Source organism: Maniola hyperantus, chromosome 3 (assembly GCF_902806685.2).
Source record: "Maniola hyperantus chromosome 3, iAphHyp1.2, whole genome shotgun sequence".
In the NCBI taxonomy this organism is placed as follows: Eukaryota; Metazoa; Arthropoda; class Insecta; order Lepidoptera; family Nymphalidae; genus Maniola; species Maniola hyperantus.
In genome coordinates this window covers 13,720,989-13,738,177 of record NC_048538.1, presented here as the reverse complement: position 1 = coordinate 13,738,177, position 17,189 = coordinate 13,720,989, and the positions used below count along the sequence as shown (strand labels likewise).

The window sequence follows — 17,189 nt, the reverse complement described above, 5'->3', positions numbered from 1 at the left end:
GTACCTACGTACGTAAAAGATAGATAGAAATATAGAACCTTTTTTCATTACGACTTACACTTGTTTAAAAAAATAGTAAAGCCACACTTTTCTGAAAATAAATTCAGCAAAATTGAAGTTATATCCCGAAATAATTTCGTTTACAAACAGTTTAATATAGTAAAAAGTTAGACCAATATTAGCACAAAACATTTGAAAATAAATAAACAGTTTCTAACTTGTATTTGTCAAAGTTGTATAGTAGTTAAACAAGTTAAATCCAATTATAACATAGTGTAGCATAATTGCTCACTGCGAACAAATCCCTCAATATTGTTCCACCTTACTTCGCTACACCTGTTTCTAGTTATTTACGTTCAGAATAAGCTTTTCCGGTCTTCATTCATTTATTATTATTGTACTGCATTGAAATAAATAGCTCCAGAAATGAAATCAGCGCTTCAAATGCGGCCCCAAAAATATCAGCCAAAAAGCTGATGCCCGCTACTTCATCCGTGTGGATTTACGTTTTTCAAAATCCCGAGGTAGCTCGCGACTCGATGTATTATTTTGTGAATGAGTAAATACACCTATAGACTTTCAAAAAAAATCTCATACCTACACAATTCAAGGATCGGGCTCGTACTTTTTCCAATAAAAATCGTTAAGGATTTTACAATGACAATGAGTTTATGAAGTATTCATGCAGTTTATGCTAAGAAATCTAATGTTACATCGTGTTCCTCAATAGCTTTGCATGAAACTGGGGTGGAAGCCACCACGTACCGCGTGGGATATATTGCCGCTCGTGCTTTCGGCTAACGGCAAGGACCCTGACTATTTCGAGATCCCCCGGGAGCTAGTCATGGAGATTCATATGACACACCCCACGTAAGTATCAATATCTAGAAGACAAGAGGTTGATAAATTTGGAATCCACGGACTCTCTTGCCAAAGGAGCTCTGGTAGGCTATTTAGGCATGGCTCTCTTAACGATACAATTAAAAGAGCTCTTGCCACCATAAATATTCCTGCGCTCATTGAGCCGGCAGGGATTAGTCGGGATGATGGCAAGAGACCTGATGGATTGACGCTGGTTCCCTGGGAACGGGGACGGGCGCTAATGTGGGACGCAACTTGCGTTGACACATTGGCCCCGTGTCATATCAGGAAGACAGCATCAAGACCGGGAGCCGCAGCAGAAACAGCTGAAAACGGCAAGCGGCGCAAGTATGCCTCTCTTATAGAGAGTTACATTTTTGTGCCGTTTGCCGTGGGGACCCTGGGGCCATGGAGTCTTAGTGCTTAAAAAAATTTACGAGACATTTCACCGCGATTAATAGCCTCATCTGGTGACAGAAGGGCTGGCTCATTTTTTGCGCAACGGATCAGCCTGGCTGTCCAGCGCGGAAATGCAGCCAGTATTTTTGGCACCATTCCACGCGGTCATGATTTATATAGTAATTAGATAAGGCTAGCTTTAAGTTTTATTGTAATGGTATAGATAATATATCTAGATAAACTACACATTTTTTTTTTTTTACTATAATGTACACGGTCCTTGTAGAGATTCCTAAATCCTAATGCAGTGTACTCTAAGCTATCTTATATCTACTGAAATAATATAACAAACATTAAATTATTTATTAAACTTTATTAGTTGTATAGTACTACCCACTCAATAAAATGGAATATATACATAAAAATTGCTATTAAAAATATCAAGCGTCTTTTCTGATTACGGCGCTTTTAAGTTCTCATGATAGCTTTTTTCGAGGCTTTTTATAAGATCCCGGAGACTGTATAAATACATACCCAAGCTAGCCAGTAAACTAACGAAGCAGGTAATAGTATGGTAGAAAAATATTATTTTAATATCATCATTAAATTTAATAATGAAAAATATTAAATGAAGAATCCAAGAGCATAACAAATCTGCATGAAAGAAGTTTTAGAAGTTAGGATTTTTTTATAAGCTCGAAATTATTACTCTATCGCTGGCTTTTAATGGAAATTCAACCAGCAAAAAGCCGATGAAAAAATCGTCGAGTTTTACCCTTTTCAAAGTCAATTTTATCTACATTGTTAGTAACAGATCGGCAGGTATAAAACAATTGAATCTTTTGTTAGATGTAGGTAGGGCTCGCATAACACGGCTACTTACGTGAAACACGTCGTTCTATCGTTTTTCATCCCAGATTTATGCCGACATAAAAAGGCAGAGAATGCATATTGTGCTTTGTAAAAGCCCGCAAATAGGCGTACACTGCCCATACAGAGTAGATTGCTTATCGTAAAAGTGTGGTCCAGTGATCTCCAATCTGCTTTTATAGGCGATAACTCCAGCTCATTCAATAATGTTTCGGTATTGATAATGTTAACAGGCTGTGATACGCTGTATAAGTTGTGTGATAAGTTGAGATTGAATTGATTGACTCATGGTTAAGAAAATTGGTCCTTGAAAGTAATGAAACCACAAAATTACATTTGATTTAAATTTTAAATTCCAATCCAATCTGATTCATCAGCCTGCAGAATGCAGTTTGTACTGCTTGATGTATGCATCTTCTTCATCCATCCGTTTCCGTCCACCTTCTTGAGGCCATCAGTCCAGCGGGCTGGAGGTCATCTAGATTACCGATAGAACCTGTCTGAAACATCCGTTGTTTGCTTCGGTTCTGCTAGGCCGGTACATTACTTTCGGCCGCGTACTCTACGAGGTATTATTAGAGAATACTTAATGGTATCTACCTACCAGATATTATGCCTGTTTAACCTGATTCCTGTTTTTAAAGACATGTGAAGATACGACAATATTGCAATATTTACAATCAGTTGGAGCTACTTATTCTGATCTGCGCTTTACTCAAAGGACAGCTACGATTATTCCAAGAATTGCTCATTCGATTCTAAGGCAAGCCCCTCCGAGTTTTTAGTTATGTCCTAGTATTTGATTATTTCCAAAGAGAACTTGCACTTGCTAACCGAGAACCTTGGAAATGATGACGATATGGAAAGGGAACGCAGGGCATTGTCAGTCCGAGCGAATATGGTGGCCCGCAGGTTTGCCCGATGTACAGATGCTGTGAAAGTCACGCTGTTCAAAGCATACTGTACATCCTTATACTCGGCAAGCTTGTGGTTTCAGTACACGCAAAGGGCTTACAATGCGCTGCGAGTCCAATGTAATAATGCGTTCAGGATTTTGTTGCGGCAACCTCGGTTCTGTAGTGCATCAGCTATGTTTGCTCAGGCGCGGACAGATGGCTTCGATGCCATCTGGCGCAAGTAAACAGCATCACTATTGTCCAGAGTCCGAGGAAGCAGCAACGGGATCCTGCGCATGATAGCGGACAAAATGGATAGTCCTCTGATGGGGAAACTCGTGCAGAGGACTAAATCCCTTTTAGTTATTAAGTACTAACATAGTGATTAAGTATTTTGTTACTAACTCCTCAGTGTTTAAGTATTAACATAGTTATTAAGTATTTATTGTTACTAACACATAATGGATCAATTATTGTCCGATTTAATAAATAAATTGAAATAAATTGAAAGAGTCCTAAGCTGACTAGGCTTCCTTCAAAGTGTTCTTAATGACACTTATTTTTTTTTGTTAAACAGGTATGAGTGGTTCGAGGAGTTGCAGCTGCGCTGGTACGCGTTACCAGCCGTCTCCAGCATGCGCTTCGACTGCGGCGGCATAGAGTTCACAGCCAATGCCTTCAACGGCTGGTACATGAGCACGGAGATCGGGTGCCGGAACTTCTGTGATACTAATCGGCTGAATATGTTGGGGGTAAGTAGCGTTCATTTAAGCAAAAATGTTTATTTGTAATTGTGTTGACGCACGTTGCGTCTCATCGTGCCACCTTAGGACCCAATCCTGTTCCTAAAAAGGAACCAGCGTCAAAATTATCAAGTCTCTTGTCACCATCTCGACTAATGAATATTGTTTCGACGAGCGCAGGAATATCCATTGACTAACTGTTCTGATTGTCATGCCGACCATGATTTGAAAAATTATCCATCTTTTAAAAATGAATGGGGGGGGGGGGGGGGGAATTCTCCTTAAGATACCTACTCGATGTCCTGGGGAAGATATCGTTCTATGTAGGGCTATGCTTTCTGAGTACTGGTCAGCCTCAGCGCAAACTGGGAGACTCCGAGATCTCTTAAGGACCCATCGACGCCTTTCCCAATTTAAGACCGTTAGTCATACCGTAAGCCTTACGGTATTACACTAAGATAAAATGTTTAAACAGAAAGTAGCAGCGAAGATGGGCCTAGACACGCGGACACCAGTGAACCTGTGGAAGGACAAAGCTCTGGTGGAGGTGAACGTGGCGGTACTGCACAGCTTCCAGCAGCACAACGCCACCATTGTGGACCACCACACCGCCTCCGAGAGTTTCATCAAGCATTTGGACAACGAGAACAGATTACGGTAAGCGCTAAGGGAAGTGCGAAGAGCCTGTGGCCTAGCTGCGACAGCGCATATCAGTCGACTGTGCTCGGTAAGCAATGTTGACCCGGGTCAGTATTTGGATGGGTGACCAACCTTAAAGGCCCGAATTTGGTATTTTCGTTTCGTAGCAGAAAATTTAGGAAGACATATTTTTACCCATCTGCGTAACAATGATACTCATTATTATGAGTTTTATTTAAACTTTTCTTAACCTTTATTCTTTATTTTTTTTAAACATTTTTTTCAAAATTTCAGAAACGTACAGAATTTGAAAGTACTTTCACAAAAATTTAAGTTTGTAGGTACTTTCAGAGAAAAATTGTTTCGAAAATGTTAAGAACACAAAAGAAAAAATGCCTATGAAGGTGAAAAATTGTTACGAAACAAACCTAAACAAGGGGTCAGAGTGTAACCGACCATATTTTTTCTAGAGCTTTTTGAAAAGTTGATCGAATTCTTGAGAAAAGGATAAGGGCTGTTTCTTGTTTCGGGTTATCTTCTTTCTTCGCGGTTTGTGTAACAGCATTAACTGTACCTAACTATAATTAAAAAACGGGTCAAGTGAGAGTCGTACTCGCACACGAATGGTTCTGTACTATTGTGCAAAATATAATACTACCTATAGCCCGCGAGAGGTTGAGATGGCAATCGGGGTATGAGGCAGGGGGACGCCCACCCGCACGCACCCACGCCCGCCCGCACTGGGTTAGCGCGGGGGATGTGCGGGGCGTCCCTCCCCTATATATAAGTATCTACCTACTAATTACACCCACATAATATTATCAAATTATTCTCAAATAGTGGGGTAGGTAAAGGTATCAATAGAGATTAAATAATACATTCAGTCTTAACTCATAACATTGAATTCGTGATCAAAATATTTATATACAAAGTCATACTGTGTGTTTGCGTTAATTAATCACATGCAGCCGGCATTAGGCTATCATCGCCACAACCTTGTGGGCACTTGAGACCACATGTGGTAAATACCTCGTGTGACTGTTTGTGTCTGATTTTGTGGCATCGATCCCATAGCCAACGGTCTGGAGTTCTACGCTGATCGTTCTTCATTCCGTAATATACCTGTGTGATGGCTTGGATATCCATTCTTCACCCACACAAAAGTAATCAACTGCTTAATTGACCGTTACGACTTTTTTATTTATTTTTTGTTTAAATACAAGTTAGCCCTTGACTGCAATCTCACCTGGTGGTAAGATGGGAGCGAGGTAACCTGGAAGGGGTATGGCAGTTTTTTTTATCAATTAAAACCATGCCCCTTTGGTTTCTACACAGCGTCGTACCGGAACGCTAAATCGCTTGGCGGTACGGCTTTACCGGTGGGGTGGAAATTAGCCACGGCTGAAGACTCCCACCAGACCAGAAATTATAAAATTCCAAACCCCTGCTAGGAATCGAACTCGGGACCTCCAACTAATAAGACCACTGTGCTCACCACTGCCCTAGGGAGGTCGTCAAAAACGACTGCAAGTATTATAACTCGTACAGCAAAATGGGAACTCTGAACTTAGAGTTTTAGACCGTTGGTTGTGGAATCGAATCCTATACAATCAGTGTGTCCTAAATCTGGGCTATTGGGTTGTATGACGCAATATTTTGACAACCTCTGTGGTTTAGAGGTCTTGTTGATTCCCGGAAATTACTTTTTTTCAAATACACCATATATCTAGGTATATCTGCGAATAGCTATGATAGCCTAGTGGTTAAGACGTCCGCCTCCTAGGTATATGGGAGGTCGGGGGTTCGATCTCTCCTCTCGGACGTTCCTTTAACTTTCAAGTTACGTGCGTTTTAAGAAATTAAATATCACTTGCTTTAACGGTGAAGGGAAACATCGTGAGGAAACTTGCATGCCTGAGAGTTCTCCATCATGTTCTCAAAGGTGTGTGAAGTCTGCCAATCTGCACATGGCCAGCGTGGTGGACTATGGCCAAACCCTTCTCATTCTGTGAGGAGACCCCACCCTCAGTAATAAGCCGGCGATGTGTTAATCATGATGTATCTGTGAAAAGGGCTTCAGCTTTGCTTAGTTACCACTCTAATGACATTTCCATACACCTTTCAGGGTAGCGTGACATCTTAACATAACTAAGTTATCGATATAAATTAAAATAGCAGCCGAGACGTTAGCTAGATAATCGAATAAAAACCAAAATAATTCTACCGACCCGTGCATTAAATTAAGCTTGCAAAACAGATATAATTAACTAAACAGCTTGCAAAACAGATATAACTCAATTAAAATATAATATAAATGAATCTTTTATTATTTTGAAACATAATAAGAAGATTTCTATCCAAGAGACTTTTCACCTAACCTAATAATTAAAATTTTAATTCCAATATTCAATATATTGAAGCCGAGTTCTCACATTATTATCAGCTTACGGAACTGTGAAATTACGGTTTTATTTTATAATGCCTTTGACGATGCATTCGATTAAGCTCACAAAGATATTACTTAGGTACGCCTCTACAATTTAGCATGTTTATTAGCTTTTGGAATTTATAATGAATATCTTGAGAGAAATTTTTGCTTATAAATTTTGCGATTTCATAGGTCCGGCTGCCCGGCAGATTGGATATGGATCGTGCCACCGATGTCCTCGTCCATCACGCCTGTTTTTCATCAAGAGATGGCGCTTTATTACCTCAGGCCTGCTTATGAATATCAGGTTGGTTTTCGATACTTCCTAACTAAATTTAAATATTAATGTTACACTTTAATTTTGCTCCCGTCTAAACTTATGCATTGGATTTCATTTCATCGTTCGTTATAACCGCGACTGACAAAAATAAGTACCTACTCTAGGTTGAAAAATACTGTAAGTAGAGTAGTAGACGCAGCGTATTCAAGTCACCTATATCATATAAATTCATACATCTAGGTACTAGTTATAGTTTCATGTCTCATCTCATTAAATATCTCTCAATCACAATCTACAAAACAGTAATTCTCAGTCACACAGCTTTAGTTTTCAGTAATTCTTCAGTCTATATAATATCCTTTACCCTTATTAGCCTATAGCCTTTTTTATGAAGTTGCTGCACTTACATTTTTTCCTCAGGAACCAGCGTGGAAAACCCATCAATGGCAGAAATCAAAGCCGATCACTGGCAAGAGGCCTATAAATAGAAAGTTCCATTTCAAGCAGATTGCGCGAGCGGTGAAATTTACATCCAAACTCTTTGGTCGAGCACTCTCTAAGAGGATTAAGGCAACCGTACTGTATGCAACCGAGACTGGCAAGTCTGAGCAGTATGCGAAGGAATTAGGGGTTATATTTGGACACGCTTTCAATGCTCAGGTATTTGTTGAGCAAAACCTTTAGTGCGTTTGAATTGCTCGGATTATTTGGTGAGGGCATTAAATATTGTTGTGAACTCGTAACTTTTGGCTGAAACATTAAAACTTTTGCAATACCAACATAATTCGAGTAAGTACATACTTTTAACTTTAGGCCAATTTACGTTTAATACAATTGAGAGATTTTCAGTTTACCGTTCCAATTTTCCACTCTTTAATCTGTTATACTTATAGCATCATTTTTTATTTCCATCATTGTGAATGATTAAGGAGTGAGGTGTTTGTATATTTTTTGTTTTGGTTCTATGATAAAAATAAGAATTTTAGAATTTCAATTGCAGTAATAATAGGTAAATAAGATTATCAGCTTTAAATGAGACGTACCTAATTGTTAACTGTTTTTTATGACTGATAATTTGAAATCATTAATATATTCACATCCTCTAATTCTACATTTTTTATTTACTGATCCTGAATTCACATTTAAATATAAAAGTAAAAACATATCTACCTCACGATTGAAATCAGAATAAATTCCTTCCTAACTTTTAAAGTGTTATTTAAAAGTTAGGAAAATGGAATTTTAATTTTAACGCTCGTTGGATTTATGGAATAATTTTACATGAAGTTTAAAGAGTTTCTGTTGGAGATCTTTATTTCAGTGAAAATATCAGTTTTATTTTGCAGGTTCATTGCATGATGGATTATGACATCACGTCTATTGAGCACGAAGCGCTTCTACTGGTAGTCACGTCGACTTTCGGAAACGGTGATCCGCCAGAAAATGGTGTGGTAAATATCTCATATTTATATTATGAATCATCATCATCCTGTTCAACCCATCGCCGGCTCACTACAGAGCACGGGTCTCCTCTCAGTGTGAGAAAAGTTTGGTCATAGTCCACCACGCTGAGCAATTGCGAATTGGCAGACTTCACACGCTTTGAGAACATTATGTAGAACTCTCAGACATGGAGGTTTCCTCACGATGTTTTCCTTCAACGTTAAAGCGGGTGACATTTAAATGGTAACTTAACACGCACATAGCTCCGAAAAACTAAACGCAGGTACGTCATGCCCAGGATCGACACCGGACCACCCGAATAGAAGGACAACGTCTTAACTACTAGGATACTTCTTTTAATGGTGAAGAAAAACATGGTGAGTTCTCCATAATGTTGGCAAAGGTGTGTGACGTCTGCCAAGCTGCACTTGGCCAGCGTGGTGGACTATAGCCAAACCCTTTTGATTATATGAGAAGATTCGTGCTCAGTAGTGATTCAGTTGTGGATTGATGAAGATTATGACGATATGAATTCTGTTGGAATTAGTTTGTATTTCAGATCGGTGTAGATAGATACCTATATCTGGTTTTGTTATTCTTTTAGCTTTTTTCTGTTAATAAAGTCTACTTAATAAAGTAGGTACAATAAATATTTGCAGTTGACGCTTAAAAACGTATTTACGATTTTTTAAAATTTTAATGTCCTATACCTACTGGATTAATTACAAAATAATATTTTACTTTTGAAACTCTCTTTGTGACGTATTCCTCATTATTGAGAGTGCTGAGAGCTGACCTCTTCCAATAACGATAGGGGCTTTCTTATGATAATCTTCTAAATATATAAGAGGAAAAGGTGACTGACTGACTGACTGACTGACTGATCTATCAACGCACAGCTCAAACTACTGAATGGATCGGGCTGAAATTTGGCATGCAGATAGCTATTATGACGTAGGCATCCGCTAAGAAAGGATTTTTGAAAATGCAACCCCTAAGAGGGGGAAATAGGGATTTCAAAATTTGTGTAGTCCACGCGGACGAAGTCGCGAGCACAAGCTAGTTTAAAAATAAGATCAACAGAGCCATAGAGGGGCTCAATTTGTTTTATTGTAGTGTTGATTAAAACCCAATAAATAAACAAAAAGCTACACACGCAAAAACAATCTCTTTATAATTGGACAGAATTGAAATTGACAAAAAGCTCCTTTGCCACCCAAAATACCACTTCAAATATAAATTTAAACTAAATTACTAACGGAGTTCCGAATTTGTTTTGGTTGAATTATTTTCTCACTTGACGCGTTCGTCGCCGAGTTCGATATCGAAATCTCGAAATAGCAGAATGATAAAGGTAATTGATATTTAAAGCAAGGGGAATGCCAGGTTTGCCATAGCAAATTTTTCCCTTAGATGTCCACACATGAAACTATATGGAATCAACAGTATATAATACAGCAGTTAATTGGTAAAAATTTGGATTATAAAAAGAGAGGGTTTCAATGTTAGAAATTATTTTTATTATTTAATTTCCATAGGATCGATTTTCAAATTGTACAAACGCATCGTACAGTAAGGTTTTGTCACTTGATAAATGGTTTTTCATACATAAGTATTAAAAACATATATCATACATAAGTATTAAAAACTTAAAAAATTTGATTAATTATTATATAATTTTTTTTTCACAATAAGAATATGCTGGGCACTTTTGGGCTAAATGTCGGCGTTCTCCTTTCAATTAGAAACTAGCAAAGCTGATTGGAAAACCTGGAATATAATTGATTTAATCTCTAATCGGGAAACTAGTTATTATTTACGTCCATAATAATGTACTTATATCAACAATGTTGTATTGTAAGTAGGTAGGTATTTAATGTGAATTACCAACATTGACTGCAATAAAAATTAATATTATTTAATTTTGTCGCTGGATCAGCGTTGAAAAGTTGTGCGGTTAGAGAATAGTACCTATTACCTACTACAAAGTAATTAGGGTAAATAATTATTTAGTAGTAGTTTCGTGTGTTTCCTTACAATGATTTTCTTTTGCAGGCCTTCGGAGAACATTTGTGTGAAATTTTATATGCGGATCAAGTTGCAGAAGACTCATCTGGGTAAGGAATTGTGCAATAGTACCAATATTTTTGTACGATGGTAGCAGTGGCGTGCAGCTCATAGAGGCATAAACGCACTGCTTACCCTCATTGTAATAAATCAATGCTTATTTTTCATTTTAACCTGCCGTAAAATAAGTTCATACCTAAATGCATACCCTGGCTTGAACTCCTGTGCACGCCACTGGATGGTAGGTACAATAATAATGGTGGTCAGCTTTCATACAGGTTTTAATTATTATTTTTAATTGCGCAATACTAAGTTACATCAGGGGTTTCGATGGGTACGAAAAAACCCCCGATCCAAAAATACATCGAATAAAAAAGGGATCCAACCTAAATTATAATTTTAGCAGTTCAGTAATGAGGTATCATTTTTCGAATTTTGTATTAATAACCTTATTCTACCTTACCTGTCAAAATATGATCATGTCAAACCGGCTCACTATTGAGCACGAGTCTACTCTCAGAATGAAAAAGTGCGGATTGCCTTTGAGAACATTATGGAGAATTTTTAGACATGCAAGTTTCCTCACGATGTTTACCTTCACCTTCCAAAGTAAGTGATATTACTTGCTTAAAACACACATACAGAACACGGCATAAAGTAATGTAAATCGACTTTTAGAAGGAGATAGCAGATCTCTGTCGTTGAGACCGACAAAACGTCATATAAGTATGAGTGACAGAGACAACGCTCTACAAAGCCGAAATGTCATTCTAAAGGCCGATGTACATTACTTTCTGCAGCGTACTGTGCCTTCAGTACGCGACAGGTCGAGATGGCAACCGGAGAGGGGACGCCCTGCACACACGCACCGCCCCCGCGCAATCCAGTGCGGGTGATCACCCCCCCCCCCCCCCCCTCATACCCCGATTGACATCTCAACCTGTTGCGGACTATAACTAACTCCGAAAAGTGTGTGCGTGCGCAGGATCGAGCTCCAGACGAACTGTAGGGTGATTGCCTAAAACCTGCATCGATCATTATTACAATCTTAATTGTTGTGATTGGTTGAATTTGTGCGATTCTTGTTGCAACAATGCATTGTAGCCAATAGTGAGCGAGCGTTAACCAATCAGAGATGATTGCGATCGTGACATTGTAGCTGTCATTCTCCCGCAATCGCGCAGCTGGAGACTGAAGTGTTAACCACTGTCACCGCTTATCTCGAAATACTTATCATCATCATCAGCCTTGAAAACATTTTATACCAAGCCAATGCTAACTGCCAGTGAGACTGGCAGCCAGCGGTGGCTTCATATAAACAATGCTCCTAACTAACTAACTATTAATTAGTAGTTAACTAACTAATTATTGTTCGTTATTATTATACTGCCCTTCAATAAGATATTATCAGTTCCGGACTGGAACGGTTTATAATATTTCATTATGTATAATATTATCACTTTATATGTTACTAGCTCATGCTCGCGACTTCGTCTGCGTGGCCTACACAAATTTCAAACGCCTAATTCACCCCTTAGCGGTTGAATTTTCAAAAATCCTTTCTTAGCGGATGCCTACGTTATAATAGCTATCTGCATTCCAAATTTCAGCCCGATCTGTCCAGTAGTTAGAGCTGTGCGTTGATAGATCAGTCAGTCAGTCAGTCAGTCAGTCAGTCAGTCAGTCAGTCAGTCAGTCAGTCAGTCAGTCAGTCAGTCAGTCAGTCAGTCAGTCACCCTTTCCATTCATATATTTAGATAAGTCCCACAAATTGCTATTGCGCTGGAACTATGTCTCATTAACATCGAAATGACATCATTTTGACGTCAGCCAAAACAAAACTATACCATAAGCTCGAAACTTCAGTCTAGTGCTGACGTCACTAAAATGGCGGCCACGCGCATTAGCAATTTGCGGGACTTAAACGGAACATTATTACAGGGGCTCTCAACTTTTAACACCAAAATCGTTAATCAAGGCGAACAGTCAAATTGAATATCAAAAATATGCCGTCAGCAATCCAAAACAACTTAGTCGATTGGAGTCTTTGAAAGGTAAGTAATTTTGATCCCAACATTGTCCCAACTCAAATGTTACTTGTCAAAGCAGTTTCAATAACTATTATTCTGATTGAATGGATGAGATTAGGACGAAATAAACAATTGATTTTTATGTATAGTCTATTTTAGGGTCTTAGGCAGAATTCAAAACTAATGAAATACCTACCTACCTGTTTTTATCATTTTGGTCTTTAGTATTTCGGGCTGCTTAGTGAAATTGCTTTTTGGCGAGTTCTCTATAAGTATAGTACGCGACAGGTTGAAATGGCAATCGGGGAGGGGACGCCCCGCACACCTGCACAATCCCCTTGCTATCCCAGTGCGGGTGACATGTGGGTGTGCGGGGCGTCCTCCCGCCTCATACCCCGATTGCCATCTCAACCTGTCGCGGACTATACCTGAATGCAAACCTACGTTACTACTTACGTCTCATGTTTTTTGGAGGAATACCTATTACCCATGTATCTATTTTAAGGCATTCTGAGTTTCTACGAACCATCTTTTAAAAATGTGTGGGTATAAAATAAGAGTTCTCTTAGAAAAAATTAATCGCTAAAAGTGTTGCTGATCACAAATCTCAAGAACAGTTGAACCGATTTCGCTAATTCTTTTTTCGTAATATTCCTTGAAGTACGGGGATGGTTCTTACGGAGAGAAAAATTAAAAAATTCTGAAAAGCCTGAAAAGTCTAAAAACAACACTTTTCTATTGGGTTAATGTTGACTGTTAGGTGGTACGAAGTTCGCCGGGTCAGCTAGTTATTTATAAAAATAAATAAAAATCTGTTTTAGAATGTATGAATACACCCCTCTATATACGTTTATGTACCTAATTAAATTATTCTGGATCAATTATTCAAGATAATAATATCTTAATTTTATTGTAGGAAGTGCAACAGACGCGACATCAATCGACAGTTTCGGTCCGTTGAGCAACGTCCGTTTCGCCGTATTCGCCCTCGGCTCGAGCGCGTATCCGAATTTCTGCAACTTCGGCAAGTACGTGGACAAATTGCTGGGTGACCTCGGCGGGGAACGGATCCATGACCTTGCCACCGGCGACGAAATGTGTGGCCAAGATCAGGCCTTCCGGAAGTGGGCCTCTAGTGTCTTCAACGTGAGTTGCTATTGTGTTAATAGGCTGACAACCGGTTACAGTATTCGTAACGAATTGGACTTTTTGATCTACAAAAATGTTCTAATTACTTATGGAAGTTTTAAAATTATCATTCACCATGGGAATTCCTATTTACAGTTTACATATAAGTACCATCAGTGTGTAATTATGTTGTAAAAATACCAACTCCTTCATAACTATAAATACACTGCTCGTTATTTTATTTCGAGTAGCCTGTTGTCGTTAGTTAATCCATAATATCCATATTAGAAATGCGAAAGTGTGTCTGTTTGCCTGTCTGGCCGCTAGTTTTTCGCGGCCTAAAAGTTTAACCGATTTTGATGAAATTAAGTACAGAGTTAGCTTACATCCCGGGGAAGGACATAGGCATTTTATCGCGCAAAATTTAAGAGTTCCCATGGGATTTTTGAAAAACCTAAATTCACGCGGACCAAGTTAATAAATGCGAAAGCGTGTGTCTGTCTGCTAGCGTTTCACGGTCCATTTGTTGAATCGTTTGTGAAGAAATTTGGCATAGAGATAGCTTGTTTCCGGGGGACGGACAAAGGCTACTTTTTGTCTCGGAAAATCAAAGAGTTCCCACGGGATTAGAAAAAAATAAATCCATGTGGACCAGTTCGCAGGCATTATCTATTTGGTACAAAGATAGCTTGCATCCGGGAAATGAACGAATGAGTACATTTGAATGAATATTATACCTACACAACAATGAATAAATTTTTATCTCGGAAAATCAAAGAGAAAAGAAAACTCCCTCTACAACCTCTCGCACTGCCAAGGGTTACTGGTAGAGATCTCTTATAGAGATATAGAGATAAGTACTTCCCTGTCCAATTTTACTTTCTTTTTATCTTTATCTAAATATATAAACAGAAAAGGTTGACTGACTGACTGACTGACTGATCTATCAACGCACAGCTCAAACTACTGGATGGATCTCAAACTACGGGCGGTTATGATGTAGGTGTCCGCTAAGAAAGGATTTTTGAAAATTCAACCCCTAAGGGGGTGAAATAGGGGTTTGAAATTTGTGTAGTCCACGCGGACGAAGTCGTGAGCACTAGCTAGTTGTAAATATTTCTGGTACAAATAAATTAAAAAAAAAGTTCCCACGAAATTTTTGAAAAACCTGAGCCCACGTGGATAAAGTCACGGGCAACATCTAGTTATTTATAAGGTAACACGCTTTTAAAAAAAATTGATTAAATCAATATTTGTTTTGCTAATCAGGATCTACTCACCTTCCACTAATGAAACGTGCCGACGTTGCTCTTATCTATATTTTTGTCCTTTTAATTTTCTACAACGTAACGTAATAGCTTATCAATGGCTTCTTATTATAATTTTTTCCAAGTATCCGTCACTCCGTAGTTAGCGTGACGTTAAGATAAAAATAGCGATGTTAGATGCTTGAATCATTCAAGGTTACATACAGTTTATTCCCATTAGGTTGCGTGTGAAACTTTCTGTTTGGATGACGATGAAACCCTGCAAGAAGCTAAAAGGGCGCTAGGAACGGTTACGCTGAGTGAAGAGACAGTGAGGTTCATAACTCCCGAAGTCAAACCGCCAGAGTTGCTAAACGCTCTGCAATCTACGGTAAACAGACAGCTGACTACATGTATTGTAAAAGCAAATAAGGATTTGGGAGACACCACAGCTGAAAGATCAACCATTTTTATTGATATGGAGCCAATGGTATGTAATTAACACCTTCTAATTAAAGTAGAAAAAAAAAATGAAATCAATAATTGATATCATTTATTTTTAATTATTATCATCATCCCAATTCAGAAATGAATCTAAAATGTGTAGATTCGAAACACTATTAAAAACATTTCAATGCCACCTGTCTATAGATAGAAATGTCTGCAGACGAATTACGGAACAATCAGTTATAATAATGAATGAATGAATGAATGTTTAATTCAAAAAATGCAGGTACAATAGGTTGACAATGTCTGATGAGTTAAATTGAAGAAGAAGTTAATAATAAAATGTTTCAGGGAGAAATAAATTATGATCCCGGTGATCATGTTGGTATAATGGCTTGTAATCGTAAAGAATTAGTTGATAGACTGTTGTCGCGTTTGAAGGACGCCGACAATTATGATGAACCGTTGCAATTGCAGCTTATGAAAGAGACTCACACATCTAGCGGTATGTAAATAATTTGATTGATATTTGTTCATAATTGCTTTGTTTATTTAAGAGGGGTTTATTCGTAGTGCGCTTCAAACAAACGTGGTTTGGCTCTCATAGAATAAAATAGACTATATTTTTATTCAAGTACACTTATACAAATGCTTTTGAATCGTCAAATAGTTTGATTTACCACTGGTTCGGAATGATGTTCCTACCGAGAAGAACCATCAAGAAACTCGGTGGCTGCTCTTGTCGAGAGTTCAATCTAACCAATTAATCTCAATGAAATTTGGTAAAGACTAAAGAAACTAATAGTTATATCGGTGGTTTAACAGATTTCCCTTTAAATATTTAGTTTCAAAGTTGTAAGAATCAATAATAACACACTTACAAATTTTTAAGCTATAAATACTATATCACTACTAGTTACTATGATAAATTTAATAATTGATATTTTTAATCTGGCAAACTACAGACCCAGTCTTAGAACGTGATCTAAGTACAAAATTTTATTAAGTTTGGTTGTTTAATATTCAAACGAGATTCAAACTGAGCTTGTATTGAAAATCACTGGGGAGCACGCCAGGGAGACCTCTTAAAGACGCTTCATAATATTTCTAAAATCTAAATAGTACTCAAAGTATAATGATTCCTTTAGGTCCTGTGAAATCCTGGGAGCCTCATGAAAAACTGCCACCGATCACTTTGCGTAATTTATTCACGCGGTTCCTAGACATAACCACACCACCAACAACTATTCTATTACAATATTTAGCTACAACTTGTGATGATGAAGAAGAAAGAAAACAACTTAGCACACTTGCCACGGTGGGTACAGCAATCTTTACTAAGTATATGAAAAGGAAAAAGTTCAAATTTAAAGTTCAAGTAAATATAGTAAGTAGTTACAATAAATGAAGTAGTTACTTGAGACAACGAAGTATATTCAAGGTGTTAGATAATGACCGTAACGTTCCAGTAAGATGAGGTTAGGACCGTTGTGTAGATGTACAAAAAACTAATGAGTCTTGTAGCGTGATATCCGTGGGAAATATGAGAACTTACACAATTTCTGTAAAACTCCAAAATGACAACCCTGCAAACAGCTGATTACGGAAATGAACTCATAAAAAACTTCTAAGTAGGTACTAGAAAGCTGAAAGACCGTTTGAAAATTTAACAATTAGTAGCAGAGACATCGAAAGAATCTATGGCACTAAG

The 17,189-nt window shown here is 38.1% G+C and overlaps 1 protein-coding gene across 7 annotated transcripts in view; it reads left to right on the top strand.

Moving 5' to 3' along the window:
• Nucleotides 1-17,189, top strand: part of LOC117996213 (nitric oxide synthase-like protein) — a 116,014-nt gene that overhangs the window by 94,480 nt on the left and 4,345 nt on the right. For all 7 annotated transcript variants that reach the window (XM_069509402.1, XM_069509398.1, XM_069509399.1 and 4 more), the window contains 12 exons: nt 731-870; nt 3,604-3,778; nt 4,245-4,426; nt 7,029-7,143; nt 7,537-7,776; nt 8,463-8,567; nt 10,615-10,676; nt 12,568-12,680; nt 13,573-13,802; nt 15,273-15,521; nt 15,830-15,983; nt 16,627-16,796. In XM_069509402.1, the coding sequence (XP_069365503.1) occupies nt 731-870; nt 3,604-3,778; nt 4,245-4,426; nt 7,029-7,143; nt 7,537-7,776; nt 8,463-8,567; nt 10,615-10,676; nt 12,568-12,680; nt 13,573-13,802; nt 15,273-15,521; nt 15,830-15,983; nt 16,627-16,796 (1,935 nt within the window). The remainder of the gene's footprint in view (nt 1-730; nt 871-3,603; nt 3,779-4,244; nt 4,427-7,028; nt 7,144-7,536; nt 7,777-8,462; nt 8,568-10,614; nt 10,677-12,567; nt 12,681-13,572; nt 13,803-15,272; nt 15,522-15,829; nt 15,984-16,626; nt 16,797-17,189) is intronic.